The sequence below is a fragment of the Pseudonaja textilis genome, chromosome 2, assembly GCF_049901715.1.
Source record: "Pseudonaja textilis isolate UNSWEBS1 chromosome 2, rPseTex1.2, whole genome shotgun sequence".
Lineage (NCBI taxonomy): Eukaryota > Metazoa > Chordata > Lepidosauria > Squamata > Elapidae > Pseudonaja > Pseudonaja textilis.
Window position 1 is genome coordinate 182,350,894 of NC_141991.1, and position 18,384 is coordinate 182,369,277.

Consider the following 18,384-nt stretch of genomic DNA (forward strand, 5'->3'; position numbering starts at 1 on the left):
AAATTGTTTATTAGAGAATAGGTTGTTTGTCTCTAAGTGGAGGATAATGGATTGGTTAATAATTGATTCCATGACTTTACAGGTGATGCAGCATAGGGAGATTGGTCTGTAATTTTCAACTAGGCTGGGGTCTCCCTTTTTGAAGATGGGGATGACCGTGGCTTGTGACCATAGGTTAGGCAAGGAGCTGGTCCTGAAAGATTTTTCAAAGATTATGCTTAGAGGTTCAGCTATGGCAGTGGATAGCTTTTTTAAGAAGTAGGTACATTTTCCATCCGGTCCAATAGATAGAGATGGTCTTAGATTGCATAGTGCTTTTTCAACATTGTATTGTTGGTTACTAGTTGTTCCAGTCCCAGATTTGCAACAGCACTGTAGAAGGTTGCACGTATGGGTTGAGTTGTACATTCGTTTAGGGTCCAGTTAATATGAGGTAGATTGAAGTCACCAAGAAAGATAACAGCATGTGCGCAGGATGTTGCCCATATTAGTCGTGAATTTAGCTTGTTTACATGTTCGATGTCATAATCAGGGGCTCTGTAACATAGTAAGAACCAAAATGTGATATTTAAGGTGAGTTCACAGATGATGGTCTCAGGAAGAGCAAGTTCTTGGGTAACTTGGATGTTTTTTAGATGTAAGGACTTTATAGAAGATAGCTACACCACCTCCTCTACGAATTTTACGATCTGATCAGTAAATATGATGGTCTCTTACTGTGGTAATGGAGTCAGGGAGAGATGCGTTGAGCCATGTTTCACAGACAAATATGATGTCGAATTTAGCCATATTTAGTAAGAGGAGAAATTCAGGTATTTTATTCACAAGGCTTCTTGCGTTGAGTAGCTTGCATTTAAGGCCAGCTGTAGTTGGAATTGAGGTAGATAGGGGCGTGCGTGCCTAGTCTTGGGTGATGGTGGATTGGTTGAAGTAGGATTGTGGTTGAAGGTTAAAGCTGAGTTGCAGGTTGTGTGACTTACTTTTGATACAGTCAGCATGGTAGTCAATGTACAGGTCCTTCTCTCCATTGTCTAGACGATTTTTGAGTTCTGTGCGTAGTATATGGGAGCGGGCACATTGCTGTAAGGTTAGGGCAGGACGAGATCGGAGGTTTTTATGGTTGGTGTTGTTTTTGGCGTGTGAATTTACAGTATAAATGAATTTACGTTTGCTTAATTCATTTTTGCAAATGACCCTGCAGAAGCGTGGGGCCACAGAGCCGTCTGTTTTTGAGCTCTAAGCCAATGTGAGAAATGTCAAGTATTTTATCAGGGGAGATGGTTGATGCTTGATAATCACTGATGATGTTTCAGAAAGTTGTGATGTCATCATTGTCATTGATGTCCTCTAGACCAAATAAGATGCTGTTTGGACGTTTCCGATCGCGCTCAACAGCTTCTCTGATGAGAATTGGGGTATCATTATTTGTCTGATTTATGTTTTTTTGTGGATTGGGTTGTGGTTGTTGGGTAGAGATATGGTTTGTAGCTATTGGATGTTCAGGTTTTTGCATTGTGTCTTTTTGTTCAAGGTTGGATAATCTTTCTTTTAAAGCAGCCAGGGATGCTGCTATGGTGTCAAGGGATGATATTCGCGTTTCTATGGTATCAACTCTTTCAAACAGAACAGTTTGGGTCTGCATGATTTGCAGAGATATGGAAACTCATTGGATGTTTCTAGGTATTGAATCATTTGCTTGGGTAATCCCAAGCAGTCATCATGAGCGTATTTGTTACATAGAGAACATTTGATGGAATTTTCATTATCCTTTAGAGTTTTATAGCATTTAAGGCTTTCTCTTTTGGTTTCTCTTTCGGTTGTGGTTTGGCATTGGATTTTTTTCTTGGCATGATAGGTTTGTTAAGGTGATACGTTGATTAAATTACTTAATGAAACAATTTTGGGTAATCAATATAGCCAATATCACACCAATCAATCAATTGCAATAATCTCTCTAGTCAAATAATTTTGCTAAGCAACTATCAGCCTAATCAATTAATTACACTAATTGCTAATCAATTAATTACACTAATTGCTAATCAATTAATTACACTAATCACTAATCACACTGTTCAATTAAATTCACTAAATCACTAATTTTACTAATCAATTAAATTGCATGAATCTTGATTTTTTAAACTAATCAGTAATCACACCATTTGCACTAAACACTCTAATCATACTAATCAATTAAAACAATAAATCAATTAAACCATTAAATTATTTTATAGAAATTGATTATCTAATCATTGATATAGGTAATGAGGTAGAAAAGCTGTAAGTTTTGAGGCAATGAATTAATCAGTGTTTGATTATAGTAATGAGGTAGTATTGAGAGTCTGCAAGGAAACGGTTAATTGTTTTACTAGCAGCTGTTATTTACTGGGTGGGAGGAATTTATTGCTCCGATGGCTGCTGCTATTACACTGTAAACAATAGGCTGTAACAGGATGTTCAAAAGCACGCTGGATTATTGAAAGAGAACAAAACTCGCTGAATTAAAACACTTTAACTACAATCAATATGTCTCTGAATAAGATTGTTTTCCAATAGTTTCCCAAAGTTCTTCAAGTTCAGTAGTAAAAATACAGTCCAGAAATTTGGGTTAACCAATCCAATCTGCCTTTACTTTTAAAGTTACTTCTAGCCGCAATATCTTTTTTTTCTTTACTAAATCTGACAGTCACTCCCAATCGTTAATTGCAAAGGATCGTTAATCCTTTGATTCCCACTTTCCAAGGAAAATTCCACTGCAGAAATTGGAGTGATTCTTACCAAGACTAAGCACACTGTTACAAGATCTTTCCTCTCTTTTTCACTTCTGTCTCAGCTGCCTTCCCGGCTTCAATTTAGCCATGCTGACGGTTCTCTTTTTAGTTCGTATGGAAGGGTTTTCTTTGGGTCAGTCAAAGAGACTCTCCTCTCCTCGTGACCATTATTTCCATCAGGACAAAACAAAACAAACTGAAGCCCAACATTACTGTCCTCAACTTACAACCATTCATTTAGTGACCATTCAAAATTACAAAGGCCCTGGAAAAAGTGACTTATGTCCGTTTTCACACTTAGGACTGTTGCATCATCCCCATGGTCAAATCATCAAAATTAGGATGCTTGGCAACTGTCATGTGTTTAGGATGGTTTCAAAGTCCCATGATCACAAGATCACATTTTGCGACCTTCTGATAAGCAAAGGAAATGGGGAAGCCAGTTTCACTTAATAACCAGGTTACTAATTTAACAACTGCAGTGATTCACTTAACAACTGTGGCAAGAAAGGTCTGAAAATGGGGGAAATGTTATTTAAGAGTCTTGTTCAGGAACAGAAATTTTGGACTCAATTGTGATTGCAAGTTGAGGACTACCTGTATAACTAAAATATACCAAAAATATACCAAGCAATCACCTTAGGTGTATGTATAGGCGTATAAAATGGAATTTGTCTTTTTCATAACTCTTTCACATTAGATTGGCATTTTATGAAATAAATTGAATACCTAACTGCCACTGTTACAAGATTTGATTCAATTATATAGCATTAGTACAATTCTGCTCATTTACTTTAAAAAAATGCAGGCGGGAAAAATGCAGAAAAGCACCACCCAAATGATTACAGTGTTGTACAAACTCTCCAATAACAAAAGGTTAAATTATTTGGAGGTTTTCACCTCAAGAAGAAAATAGCATGCTTAGTGGAATGAACATTTGAAATCTTTTAGACATTTAACAGTCGAATTTGTACAGAATAGAGTTATCCAACTAGCTACTTGCAGATTATTTATAAAATGCAGTATGCCTCTGAATACTAGTTGCTAGGCAACATAAGGAGAGAGTGCTAATACATTCATATTGCGTCTATTGAAGTATTTAGGATGGCTTCGTTAGAATCAAATGCTGAGGTAGATAAGCTTTTGGTCTAATCGGGAGCAGTCTTATTTACTTGTGGCAAACAAAACTATTTAAAATTAACTGATTATATAGATGGTTCCAGCCAATGAGAACACTAAGGGCAAATACCTATTTAGATTGATTCTTCCTGAATATGATTCCCTTTTCATAAGTTTTTAAGAAATCCTCAATAGTTCCATGAAAGTACCAGACTTTCAACTTTAACAAAATGATCATAAAAACCTTCAGCTCTTCAGTCCATTCTAGTTTTAATCGCTACTCAGCTATGAAATGATAGCCGATATATAGGTAGTCCTTGATGGTTTGTTTAGTGACCAAAATTACAACGGCACTGAAAAAGTGTCCTATGACCATTTTTCTACTTATGTCCATCCCCCATGGTCATGTGACCAAAATTTAGACACTTGGTAACTGACTTATATTTACGACGGTTGCAGTGTCCTGGGGTCATGTGATCTCCTTTTGCAACCTTCTGACAAGCAAAGTCAATGGGGAAGCCAGATTCAGTTAACAACTGTGTTATTAACTTAGCAACTGTCATGGTTCATTTAACAACCATGGCAAAAACAGTCATAAAAAGAGCACAAAGGTCACTTAACAACTGTCTCGCTTAGCAACAGAAATTTTGGGCTCAATCGTGGTCGTAAGACGAGGATACCTATAAACATTAGTTCTGACCCTGAGTAGTTTCTATGATTGATCTGACCCACTTCTCAAATCCTCCAATATATTTAATGCATTTTACTTAGAGGTAAAGATAAAGTCTGCTTTAGAGTACTGGCAACAACAACAAAATGTTTTGCCACTGCTATCTGTTGGAATATTTTTCAATTTCTTAACCTTGCCTATGGCATGCAAATTCAAAGTGATCTGCTATCCAAATACTAATGAGGACCAATCCTGCTTAGCTTTTTTGAAGAACACCAAGGTTGTCCGTTGTCTATAAAAATAGCAATCCTTCAAAGCTGAATGGAAAATAGCAAAGGAAATCTGGCGGTACTGCTTTCCAATAATGTCATTAGAACACTGCCTCAACTCTGCAAGTTCAGTTTCCTTCACTTATGTTCATAAACAATCTTCAAGGAGGTACTCACTTGACTGCCTTATTTAAAATTACGGATTTTTAAAAAAGCAGGCCAGTATGAGATACATACCTCATATTCAGTCGAATTCACCATTAACGAAGGGACTAGAGAGAATAGTTCATTGAGGGTTTTCAAAATAAGTGGCCGGGTATCACAGCTCAGTTTTGGTGAGAGGGCATTCCATGTAGAGCGAATGCAAACAACCTGGAACAGAGAAACAAAGGCTTCTTTTAGCATCACACAGTCTGTCTCTGTGTGTGTGTGTTTAAAATATGTTTAAAAATATATGATATATGGATTAGAAGTATCACTTACAAATTATATCTTGTAGGCTCTCATTGTAAACCAGAAGTGCCATGTTTCAGATAGAAACTCAATTATTATTAAGCAACTAAAATTTAACCAAAATTAAATCCATGTTATACGGTTGATATTTATGGATATAGTAAAGGTATTAATGAAATCCAGATCTGGTTAGCTTCAACTGACTGGCTATATCCAATGCCTTGGGATTGAAAAGCATAAATGATGCATATATATCATCATACAATTCCCTTTTGATTTAGGCAATATTATGCAAAACATAGAATGGGAGTAAAAATAGTAAGCAAAAGAAATTAAAGGCATGACGTAAGAAAAACAAACTCAGCTAGAACTAGTTTACATCAACAGCACTCACTATACACTTTTTTGTCCTTGTAAGCCATTCTTCCTTCCAGCATGCCCACAGACTGCAGCAAACATTGCCTTTGCTTTATTAAAATTCTCATCTGCCTTTTTCAGGATCTCATCAACTCCCACAAATTGCCTGGTTTTCCCATCCTCTCAATCCATTCACCTTTTTTCATATCATTCTTGACTGTACTTGTTTTCCACATTAAATATATCTCTCCTATTGAATTGAACGTTCTTTTTGTTTCTCCTGATATACGGTATAACTCTCACTCCCATATAACAAGATGAATAAAGTGGTCAGAGCATATTGTTTAAGTGGTCAGAGCATATTGTTTATGCAGTTTTGCTTCTTTTGATAATCATGTATATTTTCCATTAACTCCACATTGTGGCACACACTAAAATAATTATGTTCTCTATTCCTGGCATAAAATTTCCTTATGTCCATTTTCCATTCATGCCTTTAATCTATCTTAAAATACTTTTTTAATCAGGGCTCATTTTTTTCACTTTCTTATACTTTTAAATCTGATCAGATCTTTCAAATCTGACTATTTTTATTAATCTCTAGTTAGTTCTTTCTCTTTCGTCTTCCTTCTTTCCTTTCCTCCCTCCCTCCTTCCTTCCTTTTCTCTTTTTTCTAATTAATTGTGTTCTATTTTGATTTATTCCTCTTACATTCTAATACGCCATGGTCATCATAGATGAGCCCACAGATACTGCTCATATCTGTGATCAACTTGACATCAAAGTTAGAACTATGTAGACAAGGTCAACAGCTTTAGCCACACCTATGCCACATGCAGTATTCCCTGCTAATGGTAATCATGCAATACAAATCTGTTCGAGCACATTTCACATGCCATATACACAATCGAAATCCATTTTTCTCAGACACGTTCACATCATTCTATGCATGGGTATCTAATACAGTGATTACCCTGAAAGACAATATAGTATTGCCTAAATCCCAATAACTAGAAGGAATAAATAATGTAGACAGATACATTTAGGGGGCCTATTCTAAAGAAGAATTCTCAAATAATTATCACAAATTTGTTGTATTTATTCATAGCTAGATCCTTGCCGGATCATTGTTAGAGTGATACAAAATCCTTTGTGTCAATAGATAAGAAAAGATCCATCAACAAAATAGTAAAATCTGGTTCATATATAAAATCAATTTTGGAGAAACAGGTAGGTTTTTTTTATAGTTGGAAATAGCAATTTACCATTAAAAGGATACCAATTTGAAAAAGTTCTAGTCAGAACTACAATTCATTAACATTCCCTTAAAATACATTAATATTAACAGTAAAAAAGATGAATCATATTTGAAACTGTTTTCATCACACATATTATCAAAAATGAAAAATGTTTGGCAAAAATCTCTGAACAAAGTGAGCACCATCTGTCACTGGAGGTAAGATTCTAAAGAAGTAGTTTTAGTAGAACTCAAAGATTTGAATAAATATAGCCCTAATAAAAAAACCTATAAATAATAGAGGTATGCTAATATGTTGTCCCCATTTGTGCATAAATCAATGGAGCTGCACATTTACTCATGGCAAAATTTATTACTTTTAGGCAATCTAATTGTATTCATTACTAATTATCTGACCATTATTGACCCAGGACAAGCTACTACAATAAAAGTTGCTTCTGCTTCAACATTTTACCATCTCAGAAGCCCCTATGGAATTTGCAGCCTTTAAATCCATACATTTTCAAGACTCCATATTTTGATATAAAAATTTTTTTAAAAAGAAATATGCTACTATTTTATAATGACAGCAGTTTTTGAATCTAACAAGACTGTAATTTGTGTCCATGCATGAGCCTACTTGCTTCAAAATTATAGCTTAGTAAGTCAATGCTGAAGCAGTTTGTTTTCTAGATGTGCCCCCAGAGTGCTATATGAATGAAATTCAAGAAAAGCAATAATTTAGAGAGGTGTAATGCACATTTAGACTAGGCAATGTATTACTAGATGTCAAGGTGGTATTAATATCATTTATTAAGTCAAATGATTTTTAAACACAGAAATCTAAGCTCTAGTCAGTAAACACAACAACATATATCCATCCACTGCCCAATAGAATTTTATTATATGGTCATGACTGAAGAAGCCATCAAACAAATCATTAATGTGCAATCTTGGGAACAATAGAGTTTTTGAAGAATGCTGTGTATGAATAAGTGTCACTATCTTATTAACATGGGGCAAGTTTTAAAAGTACTGTGTTTCATGATCTATAGTAGCAATAGCACTTAGACTTATATACCACTTTAGAGTGCTTTACAGTGCTCTTTTAAGTGGTTTACAGAGTTAGCATCTTGTTCCCAACAATCTGGGTCCTCATTTTAACCACCTTGAAAGGATGGAAGGCTGAGTCAACCTTGAGCCTGGTGAGATCTGAACTGCCAAATTGGAGTCAGCCGGCAGTCAGCAGAAGTAGCATGCAGTATTGCACTCCAATTACTGCGCCACCTCAGCTCTAGGTGTCTCCTTTTTATTTTTTAGTATAAAATTCATATGTTCTTTGCTATATTGAAGTTCTTCTTTAGATATTATACCAAAAAAAAAAAATCACACATTTTAAAATTTTAATTAGAGTAAAGATTTGAGTTTCAGGATTCCCAACTGTATTGTCAGCACCCTTACCTACCAGGAAGTCTAGAAGTTGTAGTTCTTAGAAATCTGAAGAACTCCAGAGTAGATAATAACTGCAATTCAACATAGATGGCAATGTCACATATAGAGGAAACAAGGATGTTAATAGCTGCTCCCAAAAGGTAATAAATATATTGTAAAATGTTCATTTCAGTTTTATGGTTTTACCAAGGGAGGTAATATTATAGATTAAGCAGTTTTACTTCATTTCTTTCCTTAATGTGTACATTTTGATCAAGCTAAACAGTGTTTTGTGTTTTTTATTTTTTTAAAGCAAACTTTATTGAATATGTGTTTTTTTAAAATCAGCAATATAGCAGTAGTTCCACTTCAGTACTGATGTTTTCCCATTGCCTCCCCATGAGATTGTTAATGTATAATTTGTTATTTTGTTAGAATTAAAATGGTGAGGCTTACACTTTTCTTATTATAAATACATCATAGCAGCATCAGCTGAGAGCCGGTTCTCTTTAGTTGCTAGATGCTGCCCTAAAAAGCAGGATATTGTGAATTTTAGGCCTCTCATAGGCATGAAAGCTAGCTGGGTGACTTTGGGATTGTTTCTCTCTCTCAATCCAACCTACCTCACAGGCTTATTGTTGAGAAAAGAAGAGGCAAGAAGATTAAATATGTTCACTGCTTTGAGTTATATATGTAAAAAAAGACAGGATAAAAATCTAATAATAATAAAACTGTAAATATTGACCACTTTTTTTCCGAAAATTTATTCCGTATTCCAAGTTTCTGAAATTTTCAAGAGACACAAGTTTCCTAAGTTGTCTAACATATCCCTCATCCTTTTGGCCAGTTGGAAATATAATAAGTAAGATCATAACTGGAAGAAATAGATCAAGCAACCACTAATGTACTTTTTTGATAGTTAATCTGGTTTCTCCTTTAGTTTTCCTCCAAGGCTGGAAGTGCTGCCCACCCACCCACCCCCCGCCGAATCTCTGCAGGGAGTAAACCATTGTAATGAAGACTTCAATGGATTTCCCTGGGGTCAATCCATGCACAGAAATGCATAAAAGTTCCCTTCAGGAATTTCAACTTTTCAGACATTATTATCATATCTGCAGGTTTCTGCCAGTTGCCTGCAATTATCATGAATCATTCAAATCTATACTGTAATGGCAGCAGAAATGTTGACAAGAAAAATTGGCTAGAAAAAATAATATATATCCTTGCAAAAATTAAAACAGCAAGATGATACTAAGGGGAAGACGACAAAGTAGTGTCTAAGTTAGGGTTATACATCTGGTTTTTATTCAAAATCAAGGAAGTAGATGCCAAAAACAGTTTATAATCTATAAAAAATTGTAAGAAAACTGTAGTTGTCTCTGCCAAGTGGGAGAATCAAATATCTGTATCGGCAGATAAATGAGTTGACATTGTGTCTGGGATGCTCATATTGAAAAGATAATGAGTTAATGAAATCACTATAGCAATATTTTATGCTAGAAAAAAATCAAAACCCTGGGCATCAGAATTAAACAGCCACTTTGACGGCTGTAGAAATACTTTAGAGGAACCGTTTCAAAATCAGTAACGATAAAGCTTTTAAGAACTCCTATTGAGTTAAGTCCTTTTAACGAACAGATGGATCCATGAAGACAATTCCAGTGTAACTCATGTTGACAGCTACTGAAACTTAATCTGATTATATGTTGAGTGAAAATGACATTTCTCCACCTCCACTTTAGAAAACATTGATCTCAATAACTAGACAAAACAATTCATGTGGAGAATGTATACAGGCAAAAGAGAAAATGAAAACAAAATCCTGAAATTGGGAGAAATCATATTTATTTACAAACTAATTGAAAAAATTATTAATCAATACATCATACCACCAAAAAAAATGGAAAGAACAGTGAATCTGTTGTGTCTGTTGCGTCTCTGTGTGTTTTAGTGTAAAATGACACCAACATTTTTTATTTTGCAAAAAAAAAAATCATTAAGAAATTATTAGAGACATTCTTATAAATGACTATTATTTTAGAAGTATGTCATTTAAGATTGTAAATTCTTTTATAATTTTACATCAAGATCCAGAGCCTGGCCAATGAGGTGATGGCAACACACCGATACCGATCAAGTCTATAAGAGCAGATCTTAGCCCTAGTAACAAGTAAGTAAATATTTTACCTTTGTTAGCAGCATCAGACTTCAATTTCATATTGACTCACCTGGGAATAATAGTGTCATGGTCCCAAAGAATTCTTACTTAATATGAATTCCCATTTGGAGGATAGGAACATTAATTTTGCAAAATAGTTACACATTTTGGTGCTTTTGGAAAGTACACAAAATAAAAATCACCAAAAAATGTCTGTAAAAGAGTATGTTTGTGAGTGAGTGAGTGAGTGCATGTGTATAGTCTATACAAAGAAGCCAACCTTGGGTTATTCACAGTCAGTCTGAACACTTTTAGTTATCTAGTCATGTTACAATCCAACAAAGAGACACTGAAACGGTATGTCGATGCTTGGTGTTTGGTCTAGCCAAAAGAGTGGGTGAACCTCCAGAATAAGAGGCTACTTGATTTAGAAGGTTATGAATTAAGATTTGGATGGCATGGTTATTTATGGTATGACAAGGTTAAAGAAAATGTTGATTTTTAACACTTTGCTAGACATGCCATTCTAAGAGTTTGGAATAAATATAAAACAAGGTTTTCTTTGAGGATACCTCTTTGGGTGTCCCTCCCCCAGGAAACTTTTTTAGAAAAGAAATGGTGGCAAAGCTGGACTTTTAATTGTGATGATCCTATCCTCAGGTCTAAGGAAGAGCTAGAATCAGAAGGACATGTCTGCCATTGGTTTACATATTTACAACTGAAAGGAAGATTTAAATTAGACAAAAAGAGCTATGGGTTTGACTCTCTTAAAAATGGATTGGAAATCCTCCTGTGGGGTAGTGATGAACATATTGCTAGGGTCTATAAAACATTATTGAATTTGAATTTGGAAAGTGAATATGTAAAACATTGTATGATTCAGTGGGAAGGAACTTTGGATACAATGTGAAGCTTGAACAATGGGAGAATATGTGGATGGAAGTTTTAAAATTTACGTTAAATTACAAGTGTAAATACAGGAATGTATAAAGGTACTTCAAATGAATGTTGGAAATGTAAATGTAAAAAAGGGACTTTTTATCTTTTATGGTGGACATGTGATAAAGCAAAGAAATATTGGAGTAGGATTCATATTCTAATAAAGAAGATTCTCAAAGTAACATTGTAGCTAAGTATAAAGCTAACATTAGAAACTTTTCTCTTGGTTTTAATGGAAAAAGACTTGGATTTTTTTTTCTTTTGGTTATATATGTTGATGGCAGCAAGATTACTTTATGCACAAAAATGAAAGCACACTTTAATCCCCACAATGACTAGTTGCAAAACCTGATGGAGTTAGCAGAGATGACTAAATTGACTACTTTGATAAAAGAAAAAGAAAAACACAATTACTTTTACTTCCACTTGGAAACCATTGCTGGACTTTGTGCTTGAAGTGGAAAAAAGTGAAATTTGATTTTGGATTTTACTGATTAGATGGATCTGTTGGTATAGAAATGGCTAGTTTATACTATTATGTAAAAGTAAAAATTTGAGGTTCAATGTTACTTCTAATTCTACTGTTCCAATGGGAGTCGGAAGTCAATGTCTTTTCTTTCTTTTTCCTTTTTTTCCTGCACTTTTCTCTTCTCTTTTATCTCCCCTATTTTTTCTAATATTTGCATTTGTACTTTTGTATTTTATATTATAAAATAATAAAAAGAAAATATTTTACAAAGTACTCACAGTCTCTTGGTTTCTAACTTTTATATCAAACTTGCTCTGGATTTAAGATTACAGATCCTTAAGTGTTACTTTTGACCACACTAAGTGTGTCAGCATTGTTTTCTGCCTGAGATCCTTTGAGATAAGTTTATATACAATGATGACTTTCTATGACCCTTTAATCTTTATCTTCCCCACCCTTCAGGGTAAATATACACAGTTCCTTCTGACTGTTCTCCCATTTGTCTTCCAAACACCTCTATATTAAGCTGCTCTCTGAATACTTTCCAATTAGCCAAAATATTGATTTACTATCAGAGGAAATGCCTAATATGATCCCCAGATCAGAATAATTATATAAAGGGAGGAAAGAGATACAACAAGAGTTTAAACACATGTTTGCTAACCATCATCATTAAAAAAGATATACCACTGTTAAATGAAAGTGAAAAAGGAATAATTCTCTTAAACTTGAGGATAATAAAGTGAATTTGATTGCTTGTTGAGGAGTGCTGGTATTAAACTGGAATATTCAGTCAGACTGCAACATCTAATCTAATAATCTGTATCTTAAAAGGTTGACTTTTTTTCAAAATAATAAATGTATCCACAAAACATTACACTCAATGATGGTTTTCAAAAGGACTGTATATTCGCTAGGGCAGAGATAAACGATCAGCAGGTTAGGGCCAAATTCAGCCAGTTATTCTAAACTGTCCTGTTGAACTGCATTATTTAATGTGATAGCATGGATATGTTACTGAACACTGATAAATATATTAACTTAATTCTTAACACAGTTCAATTTTCAAAGAATTTTAATTTTAAACAAATTTAAGTTTTCTCCAGCATACAGTCTCAAAGTTTTAAATTGGCCCCTAAAAAGTTGCTCAACTAGGGCACTCTCACTCCAGAACCATTTCCCAGTCTCTACAACTGTAATGAAATCATCCTATTTAAACTTACTGGTATAAATGTTTCTCAACAAAGTTCCTCAGTTTTACATGTTTATAGTTCAAAACATGCACCATAGTTATCATCTTATCACAGAGCAACTTTAAGCGTGACATCTGGCCCCCGGCCCCCAGGGTCCTTTAAGTTGAAACACTATAAAAAAAGATTAATGCTTTTTTTTAAAAATCAAAACCTAAATCAAGACAGATATTCACCAAGGTAACATAATAGCATTGATGATTATCATACTTTGAGTCACGGTATTATTTCCAGCTCAGTGGGGTTCATTCACCAATCGTGATTTGCAGCCAGTCAGCCAGGCTTCTCTGCTGGTGGTTGGGTTCCCCTTGTTCATAACAGACAAAGTCAAAATTTCCCTAGCTTTTAAAGCTACTGATCTTTTCCAAATGCCCTTGGAATTTTGTTGAGATACAGTAAATCAATGGAGAAAGAAAGAAAGAAAGAAAGAAAGAAAGAAAGAAAGAAAGAAAGAAAGAAAGAAAGAAAGAAAGAAAGAAAGAAAGAAAGAAAGAAAGAAAGAAAGAAAGAAAGAGAAAGAAAGAAAGATAGATCAGGGTGGATTAAAGATAGGTTATGATTTTTGTAACTCCAGCATTACAGTTTTAAAAATCATCTTATATTTATCCAATAAGAATCTCAGATTAGGCGAGATACTAATAATCAGATTGTATATTCTCATTCAAGGCACAGGATATATTCTAAAAAGCATACTCATTTATCTAATTTCCATAGTAAAGAAAATGTTATAAAATTTAAATATTGCATATTGTAAAGATAAAATTTGTTGGGTATAAATGTTTTATTATGTTATATTGCTGACTGTGCTATAACATAAAGTTGAGTTTAGAGCTGTGGAGTCCCTCCCAGATATTTATTTTATACAAAAAAATATTACAGGTAGCCCTTGACTTATAACTACATTGGTTGCAAATCATTGTAGTTATAAGGCACATGATGAATTCAATTTTATGACCATTTTTACAATGGTCATAAAGTGAGTCACCTGCAATCATAAACTTAATAATATGCTTGTTAGGCAAACCCCTTCTTCTAATTGGATCTTATTTTTTGCTGGAAACCAACATTAAATATCACAAATCATTGTCCTCTCTGACCGTGGGATGCTGCAACCAGTTGAAAATGTGACCTGGTTGCCAAGTGCCCAAAATGTGATCACGTGACCTGTCCAAAACAGGAAGTCATAAATTTGAGAATAGGTTGTAAGTAGTTCTTTTTTAAATAAGTGTTTGGAAGGTTGTTTAATGATCGGATTGTAAGTAGACAACCATCATGGTAAAAAAACAAGTTTCACAGAAAAAACAGGTGGTCTTATCCTGAATTGTAAAGGAAAGGTTAATCTGGGTTGGTAACATTTAATGGTAGAAAAAGAGCAACTGGTAACAGGTCAGGGTCTGAATATCTTGAAACTGATAATCTGGAGGAAGGATGATAATTAGTAGTCCTCCAGATCAGAGGTGGTATTCACAGGTTCTGACCAGTTCTGGAGAACTGGTAGCGGAAATTTTGAGGAGTTCAGAGAACCGGCAAATCCCACCTCTGACTGGAGATTTTAAAGTATTCTTCCCCTGCCATACCCACCAAGCCACGCCCACAGAACCAGTAGTAAAAAAAATGGAATCCCCACTGCTCTGGATGTTATTGAACTACAGCTCTTATCCACTGGTGATTTAAGCAGTACATTTATTTATATATACACATTTATTTATATTCACTATCCTAAGGAGCTTGTAGAAAAATGGAATCTATAAAAGCAGGAAACTATGGTAAAACCAAATCAAATAAATCATTATAAAGCATACTATCATAAACGTAGTGACAATAACAGAGACACTAAAGCATCAAAAGATAAAAACAGGTTGTAGGTAACTACGACCCCAAAATGAGAGCAAAAAGTCAGCTCTTCTTCTATTACCAAGACATATCGAATTACATGCTATTTTATTTTTGAACAATACCATACAATTTTCCTAGCATTTTAAGAGTAGATCAAAGGACTTTGGGATCTTCTTTTATGGCTGTATAATTGCTCATCCAGTGTGATTGCTCAAGCAATGTTATTTACTTGATAGTATTGGTCTAATCAGGACAACCTTTTCCCATGCCTTCTGAATATATTGAAGTATACCTCAGAAAATTCCCAACTACTCTAAGCAGTGATCTACTAACTGGAAACTATACAAGTTATAGTCTATTATACTTACAAAGTGAAGGGCTAACAAAAATTAGTAGAAAACTACCATATTCTGTCATTTTATCAGCACTCTTTTAAAAGCATGGTTTTTTGCCTAGGACTTTGTAACATGGGTGTCCCTTATTTGTTTTTTTGGGTAAATGTATACTAAATATCTTTTCCTATAAAGCAATAAGGTTAGCCTCTACTTTTGATCTATGCTTGAATTGTTTTCTACATCAAGGGAAATGTTTCTATAATTCCTCTATTCAATAGCACGAATACAGTAATTATTACCTCAAATAAAATACTGGTCTGGGAAAAGGTGAATATATTGTATGCTACAACATGAAAAATGTGTCATACAGCAACATTATATGCAAACATATATTCCCATTGAATAAAGTTAGACACAGCATTCTGAGTTTGTAACAGTGAAGCCAATCAGAAATGCAGTATCTTAGCACCACACTATTAAAATATCTTTGGAATACAATATAAAAATCCATGCACAATTTAAAGCATATAATCATATATATTCTGGCTAGCTTTAGGGAAATGTCTATCCATACTGAAACATTTCTATAATAAAATTTATTTTAACACACTTGACTTCAAATTCAAATGTTTTATTTGCTCTTTCTGCAAAACAAGTTTTCTGGAATAAAGAAACCAAATTGAGAATTAGCTATTGTCAATGTTCTCGTGTTACACAGAAATCAAATTTATCCTTTTTTTTCTAAATTATTATTTTGGTAAATGTAAACAAATGCAAAGGTAATAACAGCACTACAGTAACGATCTTAGTATGGTGCATTTCCGGGGGAGCAGCCAATTCTGTCTTGTGATAAACGGCTTGCAGTGAACTCTTTCTCTCGGTCATGAATCCCCAGGAAATGCCCAGTGTCTGGATAGTTATTGCTCAATTGTACATTGCTGTTATTTGAGAACACAACACCCTCAAGGAGTCGCAGGAGATGAAAGTCGTTTTGTGCCTCGATATGGGGGCACCTATTAGTTCTGACACAACAGAGCGATAACTGATCAGAAAGCATCTTTGTAACTCCAGGCAGCGTTCAAAGGCTGAGGGTGCAAGCAGTCTTTGTAAGTTTGTTTTAAACTTTGTGCTTATTGTTCCGTCCTTTATTGTTGTTTTAGCATGAATAGAACATTTCCATCTCTAAGAACTAACAAGGATTTAATGTCACAGATTCCAGGACTATTGACAGTGTCTTTTTTTATGCTTTGGTGCAAAGAACACACTGATTTGATATACACTTTCAACCAGAAAATGCTTTAATTATCCTTGCCAAAGCTGAGAATGGACATGAATAGAAGAGTACATTGTTAGTGAAACTATTTGCATAAAGGAAAATAAAATTTAATATACCTTTCTGTTAGCAACAAAGATCATAAAAAATACAGTGGGCTTATATGAGTGTAATAAGTACTTTCCGAATTTATTCTAACCTGCATGAAGATCTGAAATGTATTTTATAGTATATTAACCTTCTTCTATGTGACCATTCTGTATCACTTTGCAGAAAATTGGAAAAATGAGGACTTAACTCTTGTCAGACCTTACAAAACTGTGAATACTTCAATTGAGAGTCAAATTATTATTATTCCTAAAAATGGCATTCATATATTTGTATAAATATCAAGGAGGAGGAGAAAGAAGAAAGGGAGGGAGGGAAAGAGGAAAGGAAGAAGAGACAACTCAGACTGAAGTCAAACAGGTCCCAAGAAATAATGTACTGTAGTAAAAAAAAAAAAATCCCTTGAGCAACTGGAAATAGTTAAGGTGTTTTAATTAACTATACCTTGTATACTGCCTTTTGTTTTTACCCCCAATGGATGGAGGAGAAATTATACTCTGCTCAGAGTAAGTTCTGATGGAAATAGCCTATAAGCCCTGTAACACAGAGAAAGTTCTCTTATACAATATTTTCTTGAGCCTGTTGTGAAGGAAATCCATCAGTTTGTCAAAATGAACCAATATCAATGCAGTGAGGGTTTTTCTCTTCTTGAGGCTTGTAATAATTGTATATAATCCCCAATTTATGGGAGTCTGCCCATCACAATCTTAAATTGTAATGGCTATAAAACAAGCTGGACATGTGACAAGACCAAAGTTTACATTCTTTTTTTTGCGGCACTTGTTAAGTAAATGATTCACTATGGGCATTTTTGCCCAAAACCAAAAGTGCCAGATTTTGGAAAAACCATCTCTCGGCTGCCTCTGGTTTCTTGGTCTCCCACCTGGAAAAAGCAGCCAGGACTCACAGTTTGGAGTAATCTTTGCTTTATTCCAGCAACCAAAACAATGCAACAGCGAGTAAGGACTTTTCCAAATAAAGCCAGCACTGAGAGCCACTGCCTCTCAGTGCTTTAAATACCCTAGTTCCGCCCCGTCCACTCATCTAATCTGCCTAACTTCTGGTCCTTTGTTATACTAACATCTACCAATCTGCAGCTCCCTTCACCAGTGTGCTTAGTATCCTTCCTTATTATCCCGTGATTGTGCCCAGATTATCCACCACCATGGCCATTCTCCTCCAAACGTCAGCCATCGCTCGTCTCTCCTTCAGTCCCAGGTTCAGTAGCTGCCACCCATTCCCAGCCTGCTGCAATTGCCCTGTTGCCCCCGGATGACATCATCCTAGTCTGTCCATAGGGGTGGCTGGGGCGGCATCGAGGTAAATAGCAGTTCCTCCTGCCACCCGACATCGTTGTTGGGCTCCGGCGCATGTTGCAGTGTGTCCGGAGCCTGACACCATCATATAACACCATCATGTGACCTCATAACACTGCAAACTACTGTGAATACAGCCAATGTTGTTGAGTGACTTATTTTACTGCACCAAAGGAGTTGGAAGTCAAATGCCTTTTCCCCCCCTTGCTTTCCCTCACTATCCATTTCCCTTTTCCCTCCCTTAACTTCCCTACTATTTACTTTTGTATTCTCTTTGTATGCCATAGTATAAACAAATTTAAAAAATTAATTAAAAAATGTTGATGAGTGCCCAACATTTGGTTTTGGCTGGAGTTGATTGTTGGAACTTCGATTTGGGAACGTAACTAGCCTCAA

At 35.0% G+C, this 18,384-nt stretch overlaps 1 protein-coding gene across 2 annotated transcripts in view; it reads right to left on the reverse strand.

Moving 5' to 3' along the window:
• FOCAD (focadhesin) overlaps positions 1-18,384 on the reverse strand; it is a 140,125-nt gene that overhangs the window by 66,723 nt on the left and 55,018 nt on the right. For both annotated transcript variants that reach the window (XM_087926563.1, XM_026718356.2), the window contains exon 16: positions 5,064-5,198. In XM_087926563.1, the coding sequence (XP_087782689.1) occupies positions 5,064-5,198 (135 nt within the window). The remainder of the gene's footprint in view (positions 1-5,063; positions 5,199-18,384) is intronic.